The 22,365-nt window shown below is 38.8% G+C and overlaps 1 protein-coding gene across 5 annotated transcripts in view; it reads right to left on the bottom strand.

The window, feature by feature from the left end:
- Positions 1 to 10,619, bottom strand: part of LOC124555155 (PDZ domain-containing protein GIPC3-like) — a 285,830-nt gene extending 275,211 nt beyond the window's left edge. For 3 of the 5 annotated variants that reach the window (XM_047128973.1, XM_047128975.1, XM_047128974.1), the window contains exon 1: positions 9,359 to 9,935. In XM_047128973.1, coding sequence (XP_046984929.1) covers positions 9,359 to 9,622 — 264 coding nt within the window. In that variant the 5' untranslated portion in view covers positions 9,623 to 9,935. Of the gene's footprint in view, positions 1 to 9,358; positions 9,936 to 10,564 lie in introns of those variants that run through there. The other 2 variants (XM_047128976.1, XM_047128977.1) reach the window with 2 other exon arrangements.
- Between the last annotated feature and the right edge of the window lie 11,746 nt (positions 10,620 to 22,365).

The following is a 22,365-nucleotide window of genomic DNA, read 5'->3' as shown; positions in this document are numbered from 1 at the left end:
TCGTAAGAATTATCAGTGTCACAGTAAGAGACAGTCGCTTGTTCAATGAGAAGACGCGCAAGAGTGGAATATAACTGTTTTACAATTTGCTCCTGTATCACGTAATGGCTCGGAAAGGAAGACTAGAGCTCAACGTCCTGTTGATGAGGTCATTACGGAGGACAAGCTCAGACTGGGAAATCAAGGGGAAGGCAATTGACTGTGTCCTTTTTTCAAGGCTACTGTTACTGTACCTGCCTTAAACGGTTTAAAAAACATCGAAAATTTTAATCTGGATTGCAAGTTCGGGAAGCAGCCCCAGATTCTCGCGAATGGAAATGTAGTGCCTTAAGGATTGGTTAAAAATATTAGTTGATAAACCAAATGTTGAAAATAAATTTGTTGCCATTCTCAGGTTAAATTCTTTCTTTCATTTATTAACCACTGTGGCAACTCGCATGGTAAATGGTTCGCACCTAGCTAGGGGTTCTTATGCAAATCATTAACTATATCGCACACTCTAAATATTGTAGTAGTTTTTAAGGGTATTTGACAACCTTTTTGTCGCATAAAGCTCTTTCATTTTCAGCTTAATGGCACTGAAACTTTATAGTTACGATTCTACCGTACTATTAGCAAAGAAGGGAAAGCAGAAAGGTGGAAGGAGTATATAGAGGGTCTATACAAGGGCGATGTTCTTAATGACAATATTATGGAAATGGAAGGGAATGTAGATGAAGATGAAATGGAAGATATGATACTGCGTGAAGAGTTTAACAGAGCACTGAAAGACCTAAGTCGAAACAACGCCCCGGGAGTAGACAACATTCCATTAGAACCACTGACAGCCTTGGGAAAGCCAGGCCTAACAAAACTCTACCATCTAGTGAGTAAGATGTATGAGACAGGGGAAATACCTTCCGACTTCAAGAAGAATGTAATAATTCCAATCCCAAAGAAAGCAGGTGTTGACAGATGTGAAAATTACGGAATTATCAGTTTAATAAGCCACGGCTGCAAAATACTAACACGAATTCTTTACAGACGAATGGAAAAACTGGTAAAGTTGACCTTGGCGAAGATCAATTTGGATTCCGTAGAAATGTTGGAACAACTGAGGCAATACTGACCCTACGACTTATCTTAGAAGCTAGGTTACGAAAAGGCAAACCTACGTTTCTAGCATTTGTAGACTTAGAGAAAGCTTTTCACAATGTTGACTGGAATTCTCTTTCAAATTCTGAAGGTGGCAGGGGTGAAATACAGGGAGCGATAGGCTATTTACAATTTGTACAGAAACCAGAAGGCAGTTGTGAGTCGAGGGGCATGAAAGGGAAGCAGTGGTTGAGAAGGGAGTGAGACAGAGTTGTCGCCTATCCACGATGTTATTCAATCTGTATATTGAGCAAGCAGTAAAGGACACAAAAGAAAAATTCGGAGTAGGAATTAAAATCCATGGGGAAGAAATAAAAACTTTGAGGTTCGCCGATGACATTGTAATTCTGTCAGAGACAGTAAATGACTTGGAAGAGCAGTTGAACGGAATGGACAGTGTCTTGAAAGGAGGATATAAGATGAACATCAACAAAAGCAAAACGAGGATAATGGAATGTAGCCGAATGAAGTCGGGTGATGCTGAGGGAATTAGATTAGGAAATGAGACACTTAAAGTAGTAAAGGAATTTTGCTATTTGGGAAGCAAAATAACTGATGATGGTCGAAGTAGAGAGGATATAAACTGTAGACTGGCAATGGCAAGGAACGCGTTTCTGAAGAAGAGACATTTGTTAACATCGAGTATAGATTTAAGTCTCAGGAAGTCATTTCTGAAAGTATTTGTATGGAGTGTAGCCATGTATGGAAGTGAAACATGGACGATAAATAGTTTGGACAAGAAGAGAATAGAAGCATTCGAAATGTGGTGCTACAGAAGAATGCTGACGATTAGATGGGTAGATCACATAACTAATGAGGAAGTATTGAACAGGATTGGGGAGAAGAGAAGTTTGTGGCACAACTTGACCAGAAGACGGGATCGGTTGGTAGGACATGTTCTGAGGCATCAAGGGATCACCAATTTAGTATTGGAGGGCAGCGTGGAGGGTAAAAATCGTAGAGGGAGACCAAGAGATGAATACACTAAACAGATTCAGAAGGATGTAGGTTGCAGTAGGTACTGGGAGATGAAGAAGCTTGCACAGGATAGAGTAGCATGGAGAGCTGCATCAAACCAGTCTCTGGACTGAAGACCACAATAACAACATTAGGAGGAAGGAAGATTGGGTTTAGCGTCCCGTCGATCACGAGGCGATTGACGACGGAGCAAAAAATCCGATTGGGGACGGATAGGAAAGGATATCAGTCGTGCACTCTCAGAGAAAGCATCAGGGCTGCTGGCTTGAGCAATCTACTGTAATCACGGAAAACCTAAATATGGATGACCCGCTGGGGATTTGAGCTGCCGTTCCATCTTCTCAGAAGACTGCACCACCTCTCTGGGTCACAGTTATTCGATGAAGTGGCGTAAAACTAAACAGACAATAATCGACCTAATAAGCTGATAAACTTTATGATAGAATGTTATTAATGATTAACATTTCACCTAAATGACATTACCGTTACGACTTAACGCAGTAGCGGATACAGAGGGGCGGGGGGGGGGGGGGGGGAGGAGGGGAGCTGAGGGGCTCAAGTCCCACCCCGCAAAGGAAAAGCTCCTAGGGTCCACCCCCGAAAATCTCTAATTAAACTTGTTATTATTCTTCTTTTCTTAGCTCTATACTACCTACAGTACAATTTTCATCACTTACCCTCTCTTCATCCATTTTAAGTAGGTCTAACATGTTCTCAAATTTAAATTACTGTAAGAAGCTGTTTACGTGGCGAGTTTTTAATCCGCACGCCACTCATTCAAGATGCAGCCGTAGCCACGCCCCACTGCCACCGCCAGCTGCCGCCTTCGACAGGGTCGCTCGTGGTAGTTGAGAAGTAATGTGCAGTTTGCGAATGCGCCTGCTGTGCTGCTGTACACATAGCAATTTGGAATATCGTTTGTTGAATCGAACACAGTAGAATGAGCTATCAAGTCTTTTTTTAATTTTTATGATGGCGTCCGTTTGTTTGTTTTTGACAATATTTTGAAAAAAAAAAGACATCGAAACGTAAACAACAATATCTTCGTTCAATTTTTTTACTGAAAAGAAAGAAAGAGGAGAGCAAATCGAGCGAAAATGAACCAGTACTACCTGTAGACAATGTCACCGACTTGTCATTGTCAACTCAGAGTCCATTCGATACATATTTCTAATCATTTTTTAAGTACATAAATGAAATTCATGTAAAAACGGTTAGTCGGATTTGTGACGTATTCTGGGCACTCGATCCTTCTTGCCTGCCCCACAAGATCATGTTGTTGTTGTGGTCTTCAGTCCTTAGACTGGTTTGATGCAGCTCTCCATGCTACTCTATCCTGTGGAAGCTTCTTCATCTCCCAGTACTTACTGCAAACTACATCTTTCTGAATCTGCTTAGTGTATTCATCTCTTCTTCTCCCTCTACGATTTTTACCCTCCACGCTGCCCTCCAATGCTAAATTTGTGATTCCTTGATGCTTCAATACCTCCTCATTAGTTATATGATCTACCCATCTAATCTTCAGCATTCTTCTGTAGCACCACATTTCGGAAGCTTCTATTCTCTTCTTGTCCAAACTATTTATCGTCCATGTTTCACTTCCATACATTGCTACGCTCCATACAAATACTTCCAGAAATGACTTCCTGACACTTAAATCTATACTCGATGTTAACAAACTTCTCTTCTTCGGAAACGCTTTCCTTGCCATTGCCAGTCTACATTTTATATCCTCTCTACTTTGACCATCATCAGTTATTTTGCTCCCCAAATAGCAAAACTCCTTTACTACTTTAAGTGTCTCATTTCCTAATCTAATTAGCTCAGCATCACCCGACTTAATTCCACTACATCCCATTATTCTCGTTTTGCTTTTGTTGATGTTCATCTTATATCCTCCTTTCAAGACACTGTCCATTCCGTTCAACTGCTCTTCCAAGTCATTTACTGTCTCTGACAGAATTACAATGTCATCGGCGAACCTCAAAGTTTTTATTTCTTCTCCATGAATTTTAATACCTACACCGAATTTTTCTTTTGTATCCTTTACTGCTTGCTCAATATATAGATTAATAACATCGGGGAGAGGCCACAACCCTGTCTCACTCCATTCCCAACCGCTGCTTCCCTTTCATGCCCCTCAATCCTTATAACTGCCATCTAGTTTCTGCACAATACAAGATCATAGTGAAGTAATATTTAACATAAATAATGTAACACAAAATCAATTATCGGATTTGTTCTGTTTTTAGTTCTTTTTAAACTAGTTTTCTTCGCGCGCCCGCCGTTGCAGCGAATTTCATAGTCTTATATCGCGTTATTTAGCGAAAATGGTGAATAATCTCTTAAGGGTTAAAGTGCTCATCAATAAGAACAACTTTTACTATAGGACCAACTTTGATATCGCGGACAAAAATCAGCTGTTACATACATATTGGGCAAGTAGGGAATTTTTTTAGGGAATAGATCTTTTTTTTCGCGGTTTCGAAGACGCCCCCATAAAACTGTTCATATTGACTTCTGACTATTATTTTAGCCCCTTAAAGGATTATTGGCCATTTTTAAATAACCCTGTAGAGTAGTTCCTAGGAGTTATTTTAGTTTTTGGTAAGTTACTGATCTGATTATGTATGATTCTCTACTTCCTGTACAAATTGCAGTTTTTGTTTGCTGTTGTTACACAGCCCAAACCAGTGCTTGTTGGAGTGGCCGGTACATACACTGCTTGAGCTGAAAATCGTTTTGATGGAACAGGAAAAGCACTCAGTGACGTGGAAAAGTACGAACATCTGAAAGAGTCTGAGAACCACAACGAAATTATGAATATCCAGAGTACACAAGAGGGTGGACGAGAAACAAAGTTTTGATCGAATAGGCTAAAGGAATACTCTCAGCTAGTCTATAGCCAAAAACAGAAAGGTGCATAATTTTTGTTTTGCGTACTATCTTCAGATTCAGATAGTGGGGGAACCATTCTGTGTCTCTAGGATCTTTAGTCACACGTCCACTTTAGACTGATAGAATTGGCTCTGAGCACTATGGGACTTAACATCTATGGTCATCAGTCCCCTAGAGCTTAGAACTACTTAAACCTAACTAACCTATGGACATCACACAACACCCAGTCATCACGAGGCAGAGAAAATCCCTGACCCCGCCGGGAATCGAACCCGGGAACCCGGGCGTGGGAAGCGAGAACGCTACCGCACGACCACGAGCTGCGGACTTGATAGAATCGTTGGGTGTCCTCCTGAGGGATACTGTGCCAAATTTTGTCTAATTGGGGCGTTAGATCCAAAATGGTTCAAATGGCTCTGAGCACTATGGGACTTAACTTCTAAGGTCATCAGTCCCCTAGAGCTTAGAACTACTTAAACTAACTAACCTAAGGACATCACACACATCCATGCCCGAGGCAGGATTCGAACCTGCGACCGTAGTGGTCGCGCGGTTCCAAACTGTAGCGCCTAGAACCGCTCGGCCACCCCGCCCGGCGGCGTAAGATCGTCCAGATCCCAAACTGGTTCGAGGGTCCTGCCCCTAATGCTCCAAACTTTCTTAATTGGCGAATATCCGATGACCTTGCTGGTCAAGGGTGGGCTTAATAAGCCCGAAGACAAGCAGCAGAAATTCTCGCCATGCGCAGACAGGCATTATCTTGCTGAAATGCAAACCCAGGATGGCTTGCCATGAACGACAACAAAATGGGATGTTGAATATCGTCGATCAACCGCTTTGCTGTGCCGCGGATGACAACCAAAGAGGTCCTGTTATGAACTGAGATGGCACCAAAGACCATCACCCATGGTTATGGGACGGTATGGTGGGCGAGAGTCAAGTTGGTATTACACTGTTGTCTGCGGCATCCCCAGGCAGGTCTTCGCTGATCATCAGGGCTCAGTTCGAAGCGGGGCTCATAACTGAAGACAATTCTACTCCAGTCAATGAGATTCCGCGCAGGATGTGCTCAACACCACTGCAGACGGGCTTGTTGGTATACAAGGTCAATGGCAGTCAGTGCAAGAAGCACTATCAGCTCAGCTCCACTTCTGTGAACTTTCTATAAAGGTACTTGCGGTCAATGAAGCCCCAGTTGCCCATCAGATCGCTGATGATGATGAATCAAGGGCTCTGAGTGCCTCTGTGGCGAGTGCTCTTTCCTCATGCTCGGTCGTCTGATTCTTTCTTGAAGCTTTGTTCGGCCATAGTTAATCTACTCCTGCCAACATCGTCGAATAATGGCATCGCTCATATTCACATGTCGAGCGATTCCTCGATTGCTCCAACTGGCTTCTTTGAGCCCAACTATACCTCCTCTCTCAAATGCTGATATCTGCGAATACTGTTACACTCCTGTCTGCGACGTATAGCTTCTGGCCAGCTGAATATAAGGAATGAAATTCGCAAATCTTTTGTGCCCCTGGTATCGCTAGGTCCCCCTCTTTACCATACTTGCCAGCTGTACAGTGAAATTGGTCTGCAGCATCACACATTCATCCATTGGCTGCCAAAGTTCACAACTTTGCATTCTCCGTTGATACCTGCATGAATTTCAGTTTTTGAGCAGTTTTCTTAACTCCTTCGTGGTGCGTCTTCTTTTTTTGTTTTGTTTCAGGATACATAAAAAGCACTACAAATCTTCAGAAGCTATTGTGCTACCGATTACCACAACATGGCGGCGTTAAAAAATTCAGATATCACAAGTTTAAATGAAACTCCTGAATAGACTGTCAATTTTTCAATCGCAACTGAGAAACCGAAAATGATTAAATCAAACAGCGAGTGGCTGATTTCTGTAGTAAAGACGATCATACTATGCGGTCGTGAAAATATGGTGTTAAGAGGCCACCAGGCTGATGGTTCATTAAGTGATGACATCGGCCAAGGAAAATTTCGAGCAATTTCAAAATTTCGCATTGACTCAAGTGATTCACCTCTCCAAAAACATTTAGTGACATCGCCGAAAAATGTTATATATCTGGGCAAAACAACTCAGAATTAGGTGACTAATTGTTGTTATTCTATCATGATGAGAAAGGTACTCAACGAAGTCAAAGAAGCAAAATATTATGCTGTCCTTGGCGACGAAACAGTCGACGTCGGTGGTAGAGAACAATTCAGTGTAGTGCATTACATGAAGAGTTCATATGCTTTCTGTCTGCAATTACTTGACAAATCGTTTAAGACTTAGATTTGTGCGTGAGTAAGCAAAATGTTTGGAACATGAAAAACACCCAGAAGCGAAAAAAGTTGCAAGGTGTTAGTGATACACGCTGGCTTGAAAGGCCTGATGCACTCCTTCAATTCAAAAAGCTCTTTGACTCTATCGCACAGTTCCTTGAATAAATGGACAAAACTTCTCTGTCGTTGGAAAGTGCAAGTGTTCTGGCTTCTATTCAACGATTTCACTTTGTCTTATCTTTGATGGTAACCGCAGCGCTATTTGAAATTACTGTTACGATTTGACAGCAACTTCAGGCTGTTGCATTAGATGTTGACCATTCCTGCGAGATGATAGCAGCATTACAAGAATGCTGGGAAGGTACAGAGAAACTAAACATCAAGAAATTCTCCAAGAGGCGTGTTGTATTGTAGAACCTTTGGACATTGCAGTGCAGACATCCAGAACCGCCCAACGTTCAATTCATCGCTCGTATATAGAAGCACCAGATGCTACGGAATTCTACAGGTAAAGTAAACTTTTAATACATACACGCGATTTCTGATTAATGTGGCATTTTCTCCTTTTCTGTTGGGTTGTTTCGAGCTCGAGAATAATGTCCTGTCGTGTTTTGATTCAGATGAAGCTATTGCTTCCTTTCATCGATTTTGTGTTGAGACAGTTGAGGGTTTGCTTTTCGAGAGCATAGCACACTTCAGTTCTCGACCTGTTCAGCTATATGCCAAGTGCCATGGTAAAACAGAAAATCTCAATTCTGTAGTGGCAGCTGCACGTATTTGCAACGGTGAATTGCCTCATCCTCTCTCATTATAGGGAGAAATACCTCTTTGAAAGGAGCTTTGAAAAGACAGGGAACAGATACCCCAAACAGCAGCACAGACGCGCCAAGAGGCAAATGAGTTCTCCCAAATATAAACATTCTGTTACAAATTCTCGCTACATTACCCGTATCCACTTGTAGTGTGGAGCGCAGCTTCTTTTCGCTTAATCGAATATAATCGTACCTTTGTGTGACAGTGACTTAAGACGGGTTTAACCGTCTGCCTGCTATTTATAATCATCGAGATATATCTGGCAATCTGGCAGTCTACGACGTGTCGAAATCATTGAAGAATTTGCAAAAAAAAAAAAACTTATTCGAGTAGACTTGCAGTGCGTTAAACGAACAAAATAAAATTTTGGTGCTTTTTTTCAGTGTTTTACGTTGATAAAGCCTCCCCTCAGCTGGGCCAAGCCACTTCCAAACCAAAATCCTGGATCCGCCACTGCGTTAATGTGTTGTTAAGCGGCTTTTCTGACAGCTTAAATGGGATGCATTCATATCAGATGTGTGCGTTGTGTATGAAGACCGATAAATATTTTAAATACTGTCAGCCGCACAGCTAAAACAATTTGGTGTATTTCATAATATGTGGGGTAAAATACTTGAAACCCGTTATGAACTAGCTTTCCTTCTTTGCTCGACATTCGTACAAGTTTTCGAATCTCACTTGCACGAAACACTGCTGGTTCCACTCATGTACAACAATGGCCAAGATTAGACGTAATAGTTTGTGAAAGTTCACGTGTAGTAGCAAACTTAATTATCATATATTTTACTAGTAGATAATATGTACCAGTATAGTATAAATTTGCTGTCTGAAGTATTAACACAACAATTACGTATGATATGAATTGCAAACTTTATTTATGAATGTGTGGTCATGAACATAAGTAGTACTACGATATCCATATTTGGGACAATATTTAAGGATTTGAGAACACAAATAGTGAGTAGATTTTGTATTGGCTAATTCCGTAACACATTTTCTGGAGGACGTGTCTATTGCCCTGGTGAAGATTCCACTTCTTACATATCTGAAAATTAACTGTAACTACTTAAACCTATAATTATGGTGACAATCATTTGAAACGAACATAGCATTTCGTAATAGTTAACTGAAGCTTTGTGGAGGGTGTGGAAGAATCAGACGGCAACACAGTGCTTTCTTACATTACTATAAACAGCAAATAAAAATTTCCCAAGTATAGAAAGCTTAAGCGAACAGTACAATATTTACTTACATCTTCGACTGGGAATTCATAGCACTCCGCAATCTTCTGGTAGAGCTCCCTGACGTTAGAAAAACCAGAAATAAGTCCGGTAGGACTTCCCTGGGCTTGCTGACAATGGAACACAAGTTTGGGTCTCCCAACGTTGGGATCCGCCGGCTTCTGGGTCGCTCTGTTTCCGTTTTGTTGAGCTAAAGCACTTTCGTTCTGATTCTCATTATTACTTTCCACTGAATGTCCTTTCTTGTTTGGATTTTTTGGTTTGAACAGCGGCATATTTACGCTTAATTTTTAGGACTTATAAAACAGAGAAACAATAGTAATCAATGCGCATACGAATTCACCACTGTCCGCTAAATGATCTACAAATCAGCTTCTAGCTTTTAAAATGCTCTTACTGTCGAAGAGATAAAGTACTAATCTTATCCTGCCACAGTCGTATCTTTCGTTGTTCGAATTGTGCACTATCTTATGATAAGACATCCGTAAAGAGAAATGCCAATGTCCATACCTACGCAAACGAACATCTAACCACAGACCAAATCTGCTGTCAGATGTACACTGGGGAAACATTAATCCCGCAGTAGCAGCTGATGAAAATGTGTGAGCTCCAACTGTTGGCCAGATCGTGAACTTCAACAATTGTATCGATACTACTTTCGAGTTCGGGGTTTCGCGACAGAGCTTCTACTGCCATCTATGAGCACAGACACTAAATTGCGTGTTCCTGGGAGTCCGGGCGCACAAGTCGTGGTAGTGCATTGCACGCAATGGATGCAAGATTTCCTTTGTTACATTTCGAGGGGTAGTTTTTCGAGACACAAACTCTTTGCACATTAATTAAAAATTGCTGGGACATAGTAGTAACGTAGTGGCAAATGTTACAGGTTTTATATAACTTGTGATCTTTATGCAGAAAAAACATAAATGTTCGCTGTGTAACAATTAAATGTGATTTGTAATAGAAAAAAATAAATATTTCATGTCATTCTTATCAACCCTGAAATTTTTTGAATATGTTCATAATTAATTAAGGTTATATATTTTTCCATATTGGAATTAAATAAATTCACACACGCGTTGCTTATTATCTTCCGTGTCAGGAAGCAACTTTCTTGATGTTGCAATCCTTACATGGTGGTAATCCGCAAAATGCGTTTAAAAATAGAAAATAAACTGCCGCAGAATGATTTACAAGCCATCTGAACTACTACTTACATTGTATTTTCAAGTTCTATAACATCAAGACGGAGCTCAAAAGAGTCACTTTCACTATCGGTAAACGCAAATCATTTAAACTATTTGGTTTGTAATTTCTTGTGAGGTGCTGCTGAAGATCAGTGTTTCTTTTTTGCTTTTCTTTTGACAGTACAGCACAGCATTATGTAATACCCAAAAGTAAACAGGGAGGGCACACTGTGCAACTTTAACTGATACAAAATGTAGCATGACATATGTGAAGCACTTTTAAGAAGTTAATAGAGAAATTCTTTTCGAAAGGAATCGTCAAGGAATTTTATTTTTAACTTTTAGTTTCTGTCCGAATGAGAGTTAATAATTCTTTCTGTGTTAATCACCCACCTGCTCTCTTCATTGTGCTGGACTGTGATATTGGACCCCCACTGAACTCATGGTTGTGGTGACAGACTAATCTGTTGTGTACTCTGAGGTCTAGAATAGGTTGGAAGGTGATGATTTGGTGGTAAGTTGCCAAAGCCAACAAACGTGAATACCAAACACCTTGTGGTTCCAACAGACTTTCCTGTACTGTAGCCTAACATTACATTCCTGCCCTATTTAATTTCACTTTGCCATATTTTTTACATAAATACTAAAACTGCAAGGTAAATTTAAAAAAAAATTTATAATAGATAATGGACAAGTCTTCAACGAGTATTTTCATGCACATTATATTCACATTCATTCTTAAACTACAAAACATGCAGTGTGTGGATGGCAGGTGGAAGGGAGCAATATTAGAAATTAATGTCCCATCAACAGCATCGTCATTAGACATGCAGCACACGGTTTATGGAAGAAAGGGGACAGAAATTGGCCATACACTTTTCAAAGGAATCATCCTGATATTTTCCTGGAGTTATTCAGGGAAATCACAGAAAACCTAAAGCTCCCTGGATGGCCAGATGAGGATTTGACATGTCGTCATCCTGATTGCAAGTCCAGTGTGCTAACCACTACACTACCTCACAAGGTTGGTGTGGATCAGGCAGGGGAATGTATTGCATTGCTTTTATTATCAGAATTGTGTATCAGTGGTTGAAAAGAGAGTAGAGATATGAATGAGATGGAAATGCTCATGTTTGAGAGGGAAAGGAAGTCATGGTAGAGCTCAAAATGTATTCTTCGGCCAGTGATCGTACTGTCTAATGAGTATCAGAATGGTGAAGTATTTTAGAAGGAAATGGCCTCCATATAATTTGCTGAGGGGAGGGCAGATATGGAAAAAAGAAAGGGAAATTAGAGTTTAACATCACATTGATAACAAGGTCATTAGAAACAGACAAGAGCACAAGCTCTGGTTAGGGAAAGATGGGGAAGGAAATTGAACATGTCCATATTGAAGGAACTGTCTCAGCATATGCCTGGGGCAATTTAGGGAAATTACGGGAAACCTAAATCTTGATGACAACATGGGAATTTGAACCATTGTGTTGCGAAAGGTGAGGCCAGTGTGGTAACTATTTCAGACACGGAGATAACATAGGAAACTTCAATTATTATTTTGAATAATTTTAACAGGAATATAATGAAGCTGGGAAGTATTGATCAAAGGAATGTTTGTTGTTGCTATTTTAGCAGAACAGTATCGAGAACAAAATGAGTCAACATAAGTGAACAAACAGAAAGGGTAAATAATAAAAGAATGAACACATAAATAAAGTGGTTTATTAGCCTGTGTAAATTTATATCAGCATTCATGGTACTGATGAAGTCGCTAGAGCTGCATAGGACATATTAAGTAGCTTAAAGGGTATTTTAGCATTTGGCAAATGATGTTTTTTCTTGAGATCTCATAATGTATTAAAACTGACACCTCTCTCTACCAGTCCTATGAAGTGATTATCAGAGTGCATTTGAGATATGCCGATCTAAAACAATCAAAAATAATATGCTAAGGAGTCAGCGGAATACGAAGAATTGAATAAGGTAGGGACAAGGTGGAGCCTGCAGGTTGTAATGACTGAGAAAATGTTACCACATAGAAGTACTGAGAAAATAATATCGTGTAATAACACATTTTCTGTTTTAACATGGAAAGTTCCTCTTGCCATATGATTTTTGTGTGTAGCATATTACCTGAAATGTATGGTTTAGGCTATTGTCTGTTGTGCAGTTGTAGTTTGCTATGGCAGTTCATACCATACACATTTTGTTATATTTTCTTTCCCAAGTATGCCCATGCAAAAAATTGCAGCAAATTATACTTCAGATAACAGGTACTGCATTTCACTTGTAACAAAAAGAGCACTATAGTTGTAAAACAAAGCAAAAGAGTATAGACAGAGATATGCTAAATAAAAAAACACTTGGATGTCAAAAGGACAAATTGTGATGTGTTAAATAAACACTGTAGCAGAATCTTATCCAACGACTTGTCACAAAGGCCAAAGAAATTCAGTCTTATGATAAGGCTGTCAGAGGCATAAAATTTAGTGTTCAGTCACTCTTGGCTGACACAGGAACTGAAATTGAGGGCAGAAAAGCCAAAGCAGAAACATGAATTCCGTTTCCAAATGTTTCTTTAGAAAAGAAAATCCAGGAGTATAGCCCCAGTTCAGTTTTTGCACAACTCTAAAGATGAGTAACATAGATACTGTGAGGTCACCTAACTGCAAACTGTTATACTGCATGCAGTCTCTCATTCAAGAAAACTCACTGAATTGTTGTAAACTGGTGTTATAGGAAATATTCCAATAATGTATAAATAGCAACTTTTAATTAATGTAGCTTTTCCCACATATTGTCGCCAAAGACAGTAAAATGACCAATTCCAGTTTTCATGTAAAATGTTGTAGAAATAATTCAAAAGCCAAGATCGCTTGAATACTGTTTACTGGATAACCGGTTCAACACGCTAAAGGTGCCATTATCGGATGTGAATGTAGCTTAACATTTATAAACCATTTGGATATAACGATACATGAGGCAGACCAGCTGATATAAAATCATTATCACAAAAATAAAAAGAACTGCTCTCATGGTCATTCTTTTCTATCAAATATGTAAAACCGAAAAGGCAAGATAAAAGTATTTGGTACATGACCGCTGCTCAACTAACCAGCTATGGATACACTATTCCTCTTTGTCAATGACACAAATCCATGAGTGTCCATCTCAACAAAATACATGGATGAAGTCCAACTTATCCACATTTTTGCTCAACGGAAAATTTCATAAATGCTAATAACAGTCAGTAACTGAATTTGATATATTATGTAAGAAATACAGGTACCCTGAGAGTGTGAATAATGGTGCGTAAAATGGTGACGGAAGTGTACTTCTTACTGAGACCTTACAGACTTGTTACATAAGTGTTGCTAACTAAGCATGGACCTTTCTGTGCAGATTTGTTAACGAAGTTGCCACTAACAGACTGTCATGTAGACGTTTTAGTATTACAGAAACTACAAAATAACTTGAAAAACTATTGGGTTAGGTTTGTCTAATTCAGATGAGTGGTATGTTACAACAGAAATTTCGTTTACAAAATATATGGTGGGTTAGTAAAATGCAGAAATTATGGAACCATTTTGTAAACTTCTGTTGGGAATAACTCATTTACGAGTACTGCTGCCATATGGAAAATGACAATGATTAATGCAAATTCTTATTTATTGCTTAATCAATGAATGAAAAGTGTCATTTGATACAAAAAGATTAGGATAACAAAAGTATCTATATTACTACACGAGTACCCCGGAACCCAGTACCAGTTGCAAATTGCCTCTCTGATGGCTTGGGCAACAAATATTTCATTTTGGACTAAATTTAAAATGCTTGCACAATCTTCTTATTAAGAAATGTAATCTTATGTTAAAAGTTTAACAAAATATGACAAATATTACAGTTAGGAACTGTGTGTTTGTCTTGCGGCAGCATAATTTATGGTGCACAAATACCTGGACTTTATTCATCCTCCTGAGGGCACTTAGCAACTTCCAACAAGCTTTACATAAAATTTCAAACTTTTGCAAAACATTTCTTTCTGACACTCTCCACAAAATGATGAAAGGCAAAAAGTTTATCAGTTACTACATTTTCACTATTCATGCAGTAAAACTTCAGCCTCAGGCATAAAGTTTTAATTTATTACTTCTTTACTAACAGTTTATTCACAACACTGTTTGCAGACACTATCCATATATACCACTGAATATGCCTGCAAAATTACACCACTGTACAACAAACAGTTCAGGACGTATGACTTCATAAACACTGAGATGCACAAAAATCTAACTTTTGCTTAAAACGGAGCACAAATGTCCACGCTATATTCATCCAGTGTTTTGTAATGAGAACACTTAGCGACTTCCAAAAAACTTCAAGCACAATTTGAAACATTTCCCAAACTTTTTCTCAATTACATGCTTAACATCAAATATTTAACACTTTAAGTAATTTGTAAAGTAATCAGACATCTCAAGTTGTTTTATACATGGTAATTTGATTCTTTAAAGAATCAGTGGTTTACTGGTAGTGTTAGAAGGTGGAGTCTAACAAGTAATATGGCTAAATCTGCAATAGAAGATTTGAGTGTTCTTAAACTTAAATTCTAATTCTCCCCTAAATTATGTGGTTTCAGGAAAATTGAAATATGTCTGTATTCCTGGCTTTTGAATGAATGGTGTCAGTGTTTCTAAAACCACATATTAGCTCAGTCCAAATTAGCATTACATGCTAGAGTAATAATGTCAATTATTAATTACTTTTTATTAACATGGTTTTCAGCATAAGTAAAAGCAAAATTGAGATCTTCTTATTGAACACTATTGTGTGAATAATAAACACACACAGTCTGATTAGTTTTTTTTAAAGTCGGGTATTAATTATATATGCACTATATAGATTAAAGATGAAAAATGAGTAGGAAAAAAGAAATGTTAACAAGAGAGTAATCACAGTATTTCGGGTGGTTTCAGCTTGCTATATTATAATACCAATGCCACTGGTGTTTAGAAACAGTTAAAAACACATAAAACTCAACAAAACTACAGGGTCCTTTGGAATCCCTATCACTCTACAGAATTTATGGCCAAGTTATCTACCCTTTTAGCTATAACATCCAGTAGATACCCCAAATAAAAAACTGTGCCCAATACTTGGAAGAAAGCAGAAGTTACATCTGTCTACAAGAACTGCAGCAGAACTGATCCACAAAACTATTGTCCCATATCCTTGACAGCCATCCACTGCAGGATTTTAGGACATATTCTGAGCTCAAACTCTGATGACTCTCCATCCAAGATAACATGCTGCCCCCCCCCCCCCCCCCCCCCCCCCCCCTACAAAAAAGTTCTCAATACTGTCACAAGTTTCACTTGATTGCCCATGTGATTGAACTTTTGACAATATGTGTATGTGTGGTACTGAGTCAAATCCTTTTCAGAAATAAAGAGATACTGCTTCTACCTGACTGCCTTGTTACAGACCTTTCAGTATTTTATGTGAGAAATGTCAAGTTGGGTTTCACATGGTCGATGTTTTAGGGATCTGTTCTGGTTGGCATGGAGGAGGTCATTCTGTTCAAGATACCTCATTATGTTTGAGCTCAGAATATGTTATAAGATTCTAGAACAAATCGATATCAAAGGTATTGGATTGTGGTTTTGTGGATCACTTATACTACCCTTCTTCTAGATGAGCATTACTAGAGCTTTCTTCCAACTCCTGGGCATAGTTTGAGGGATCTACAATAGATTATAGTTATAAGAAGGGCTAACTCAGCTGCAAATTCAGTATAGAATATGATATGGATTTCATTGGGCCCTGGGGATTTGCTCCATTTTAACAGTTTCAACTGTTTCCTAACACCACTAACACTAATACTGATTTCACTCATGTTTTCAGTTGTACAAGGATAAAAGTTGGACAATATTCCTGGGTTTTCCTTTCTGTAGGAACATTTGAAAACAGAGTTAAGCATTTCAGCTTTTGCTTTGCTACTCTCAATTTCAGTTCCTGTCTCATTCGCTAAGTACTCAACATTCTCTTTGGTGTCACTAACAGACATTACATATGACCAGAATTTCTTTGGGTTGTGAAAGATCATTTGAAAAAAGGTGTGAAGCCTTCAGTGACTACCATAGTCACTGAACGCTTCATGCATTGCCATCATGACAGCTAAACACGTTTCATTCAGCATCTCTCGATCTACAATCCTATGCTTTGTTTTACACCTATTCTGCAGTAGTCTCTATTTCTTTGGAAGTTTCTTTACACTATTTCATGGAGGGTTCCTCCCATTATGATCTGCTCTATTGGGAACATATCTGCCCAGTCCATGGTCAACTATTCTTTTAAACTTGAGCCACAGTTCCTCTACATGCTCCCATACTGTGCTGAAAGTTTCAAGTTCCTCATTGAGATATGACACTACTGACATATACATTTATCTTGACCACCCTAAATAACTGTTTGTCCAGATGCAAATTACAAAATGTTTCAAGCAAATGTTCTTTAACTGTCAGGGGGACATCAATCAGCATGATTGCCTTCGTTGTAGCTTTGGTTTTTACAAAGATATGAACAGCGGTATGACTTTTTTAAATGGCACCCTGTATTTTTTATTCAGCAATTCATTTCCTCTCCTAAAGACCTATTCAAAAATGTATCACAGTGTACCATTCACTGAAACACAACATTATTAATTACATATCACAGCATTGATGTTGATGCTCCCAGCGCTTAGTGCAGGTATTCGGGGTAATAGAACACATCCACGTGCTGACGTTGACAGAGGACAAATGTAAACATAAGTAGAATGCACAGCTGTCATTCTGTCAACCATAATCAGTTGAAGAGTTGCGTGAGTAAAATGTACACCAACGAGGAGCAGGTAGAAATGCTACTCATCTATGGGGAACGTAAGTTAGCAGAACAGTAACTGCAATACTGTTTTCTTACGTAAAGGTACATTTAGTACAGTAGTTTAGTCCTACTGCATCAACATAACATTTCTTTTATTGTTGTTGTTGTTGAAGGTAGGCGAAATGCTACGCAGGCAGCTGAACTGTACAGAGAGTGATATCCTGACAAGAACACACCTTCTCGACAGATGTTTTCTCGTCTTGTTGTGACACTTCAGGAAACGGGAATTTTCAACTCATGACAATGCAGTCATCGTAGCACTTGCACAGATGAAGCTGCCGAAGTTACCGTTCTCGCTTTCGTTGCTATGAATCGACATGTGAGCACACGGCAGCTTGAAGATGAGATTGGCATTCCTAAAACCAGTGTACATCATATTCTTACCTGTCACACGTTCCATCCTTACCATGTACACCTACATCAAGAACTGCATGGGAATGATTTCCAGAATCATGTACAGTTCTGTCAGTGGGCACAGCAGCAAATCCTCGCCAACCCAAACTTCTTCTCCAATGTTCTATTTAATGATGAACGTTCCTTCTCAAACGAGGGACAGGTAAATCCAAGGAACATGCATTATTAGTTCAGTGGCAACCCATGATGGATTAGACAGGTGGAACATCAGTGTCAATGGAGACTTAATGTCGGGTGTGGGATGCTTGGTTATACAATTATTGGCCCTGATTTCAGCAATGGTAGTCTAAACGGCACAGCGTATGCCAACTTCGTCAGACGAATTCTTCCTCCTCTTCTGGATGAAGTGCCACTAAGAACCAGAATGCTTATGTGGTATCAACACGATTGATGTCCAGCACATAATGCCTTGCATGCACGTCGTGTTCTGAACCGAAGGTATCCTGCCAGATGGATTGATCAAGGAGGAACAGTTACTTGGCCTGCTAGGTTCCATGATTTAAATCCTCTGGACTTTTTCTTTGGGGATGCATTAAAGACATCATCTATCGTGATATTCCAACAAGTCCAGAGGACATTCAGGAACGTATCGTGCTTTCTTGTAATTCTCTTCAGCAGGCAACACTCGAAGCAGTACATAATTTTTACACTCAATGAGTGCATCAGTGTATTGGTGTCCAGGGTCACCACTTTGAGCAACTTTGAATGTTCTACTCCTGGGAAGTGGTACAGGAGAGTCAAAGTCAATTTTGTGTTATGTTTTTACTTGGTTTTCATTTGTTTTCTGACAACTCCAGCAAGTGGACGAGTTTGTGATCCCGGGTTCAAAGTCAGTGTTGTGTTATGTAATTAATAATGTTGTGTTTCAGTGAATGGTACACTGTGATACATTTTTGTATAGGTCTTTAGGAGAGGAAATGAATTACTGAATAAAAAATACAGGGTGCCATTTAAAAAAGTCATACCGCTGTTCATATCTTTATAAAAACCAAAGCAACAACTAAGGCAATCATGCTGCTTGATGTCCTCCTGAGGGCTAAAGAACATTTGCTTGAAGCATTTTGTAATTTGCATCTGGACAATCAGTTATTTAGGGTGCTCAAGATAAGTGGGACACCCTGTATATCTTTCTGCTTACTGTAGTTGTCCTTTGTATTTTGGTAATCATAGTTGCACAAATACGTCATAATCACTGATACCAGTTTCAATGTAAACATCCTGAAAGAGGTCAGGTCTACTTGATGGACATCAACTGTTGAATGGAAACCTACTTATGAATTTTCAAGAACTAGTATTAACTGAGGAATCTAGGAATATACTATGTATCAATCCCATAGGGATCATGAAGGCAAAATTATATTAATTACAGCACGCAAAGAATCATTTAAGCAGTCACTCTTACTGTGCCACATAAGCAAAGATTCAAACACACATATTGCAAGTTTTGTAATGTTGTTGCTATAAGCACAACGATTTTCTATGCAATTAGCTTATACTTTACATAAAATTATTAATTTAAAAATTCATTAGATATGCAAGTATTAAGAATATTTGGCACAGAAAATTTCACCATTATGAAACAATTACACATGGTATAAGTAGGAAAACCTGTGAAGAATTACATTTAGAATACTGTACTTGCTTATCTGTATGCTAGTAAGTTCATGAATATTGTTGTTATTTGTGAAATTTTGTCCTGCCAAAATGTGCCACAACACATTCATAATGTGACCTTTTTTCCTACATTAGTGTCCAGTCAATGGTGGTATGCCGTGTGGTGATCAGTAGAACATATGTATGACAAAGGCTGTTTACCCACGTTGTCACGTCATTCATTATCTGAGAATGAATTGCAGGGGACGTTATCTACTACAGCCAATCATGAAGTTTTAATTATCAGCTCATAAAAATCAAGCTGTGAAACGTGGATGAATTAGCAGAAACCTTGGTTATATAAATTTTTGCATTTTGGTTGTTATGGAAATATCTCACTTTGAAATTCACCTTGTTGTCAGTCTAGAAATGCATGTCATGCAAGGACTTCTTCATGAAAGGCAAGAGGAAGAAGTCACAGGACTCAGTCAGATGAATAGTTGGGGAGAGGGGCAAAATTTGATAGCTCAAAGAAACAGTCTCTGTGACTCTGTCCTGTGCAGAATGAGCTGAGGCACTGTCATTGAAGCAGAAACACAATTTTGGACAGCTTCCTGCCACATTTCATCTCGACTGCATCCTGTAATGTCATAATGAGATTTCAGTAGCACGCTCCTGTGGCAGTTTGTGCCTTATTAACATACTCTGTTAGCATCACACTGTGACAATCTCAAAAACATTTTGCATCACCTTGCCCAATGACAGACAGTTCTTTGCCTTTTTAAGTGTATCCCCATGTTCTTACTGCTCACTTTGCTCGTTTGTCCCAGAATCGTAATGATAAACATGGGGAGCTGAATAAGTCATCTGGATTGGAATGACACAGCTGCAGCATTTCAACAGCTGATTGAGTTAAGCAGGCTTTTCGAATGGGTGTGAGCAGTTGAAGACTCCTTCATGAGGCAACCTCAGTTCAAAATGTCACACAGGGAGTTTAAAACTTATTGATGAGTGATTTTAACTTTTCCCACTGTCATCTCCGCTGTGATATGCTCGTCTTCAAACATCAGTGACTCCACCTCTCTTGTGATTTCTGGTTGTTCGCAGAAAGATGGGTTGCTACATTGTTCTTTGCCATTCGGACTTGTTTGACTGTGCTGAAAGTATCTACACTGCCTAACCACTATGTCATATTGACAGCGTACTGTTGCCGTACACTTCCACCAACTCAGCATGGATTGTTGAAATTTTGTTTCCCTTCTGATGGAGAAAACAAATTATCACATGGTACTCAAATTAATCAATGTGCCATGTCAGTTTGCTTCGACTTCTCAAGCAGCATGCTACGCTACTGTGATGCGAAGCTTTCAATGTGCCAGGACTGAAGATATGTATCTGTAAATAAACAAAAAATCAGCTGTGTAGTTTTATTTTTTTAAAGATGATAATTAGAACTTTATGATGACCCCTCGTACAACAAATATTTTGTATCATTTAGTGGGTGTTCCAGATATATCAACACAGGCCTACCTCTCAACAATTGTATGTACTAGTTTCTTTGGATGAAGTGAACTTGGGGCAAATTTCTATGGATAAACTGAATAGTGAACTGATCATGTGGCATTTTTGGCTTTAAGACCCTATAGTGGGTTGTTTGGCCATCTAGTGCATGTGTTTTAACTTGACGCCACTTTGATAACTTGCGTGTCGATGGTGATGGTGAAACAATAATGAGGAGAGTGAATGGTGACTCTTGCCTTGACTGGAAATGGGAAAATGAAATAATCTTTGGAATTTTAAATGGCGAGATGGTACCATTTGAGTATTTCTGAACAGAGCCCTCATAGTTGAGTGTTTTTTGTTATGAAAGTGGTCTCTTTTTTATTAAGTTTTACAAATTCAGTACTGATGACTTGCACTGTGCTTAATGAGAGAAACAGAAATTGTATAGGACTACTGATGTGCTTCAAAATAACTTTTTTAATGTTCTAGTTAAAAATGCATTTATTACTCTTCTCATTTTAAATAAATTTATTTCCTCCACTCTTCAGCATGAAAACTATGATTTTTAAGTCATAAACAATAATTTTGTTTTGAAATAATTGCTAAAGAACACATTTGCCTACATTCAGTGTACTGTAACAAATATTCATAATCTTTTTCACCTCGTTTTAAGCACAGTTTTATTTCATGTTTATGCACTGTGGATACACCAGAGTACCTCTGCAGCTTGCAGCAACTGCCATGCTTCTCTGATTTGACCTTTCACTTCATCTCTCACATCAGTACAGCATTAACACACAAGATCTTTAATGTGTCCTCAAAAAGAAATACTGAAGATGAGTTAAGTCTAGTCCCCTCTCCCTCCCTTCCAAATCTAAAAATGTTATTCGACACATGACTGATCACTGAAGAAAACTGGGTAATAATTTCTAAACAAACAGATTTTCTAATTTAAAAAATTGTTGCTTTTCTTACTGTTGAAATGGTAGATTTTATTTTCACTTTGGTTGGCACCACAGTCATATTGTGTTTATGAAATGACTACATTTTCAACAGGTGACTGACTGTGGAATACTATCTGTTATGACATGTGAATATTTTCAAGCGGTTTTGAAGTGCTGTGGCAGATGTCAAGTATTTGGCACACTGATTTAGGCTGTCACATGTATTGAGGTGCTTCAAAATCGCTAGAAAACAGCTGCAAACTGAAATCAATAGGGGAATGAACTAATGGCATACTACACAAGCTGCCTGGTGAAAATAATGTAATTTAATTGACAGGATGGTTGTTTGTAATGGGAAATAGTAGATTATTTTTTTCCTCTTAGCAACATTTCAAATGACCATTAAAATGACAAAACCTCACATCTCAAAAATATGTATTTTACAGGAAACTAAAA

Source organism: Schistocerca americana, chromosome X, assembly GCF_021461395.2.
Source record: "Schistocerca americana isolate TAMUIC-IGC-003095 chromosome X, iqSchAmer2.1, whole genome shotgun sequence".
NCBI classification, from domain to species: Eukaryota; Metazoa; Arthropoda; class Insecta; order Orthoptera; family Acrididae; genus Schistocerca; species Schistocerca americana.
Note: the sequence above shows the minus strand (reverse complement) of the source record. Positions and strands in the feature narration are given on the sequence as shown.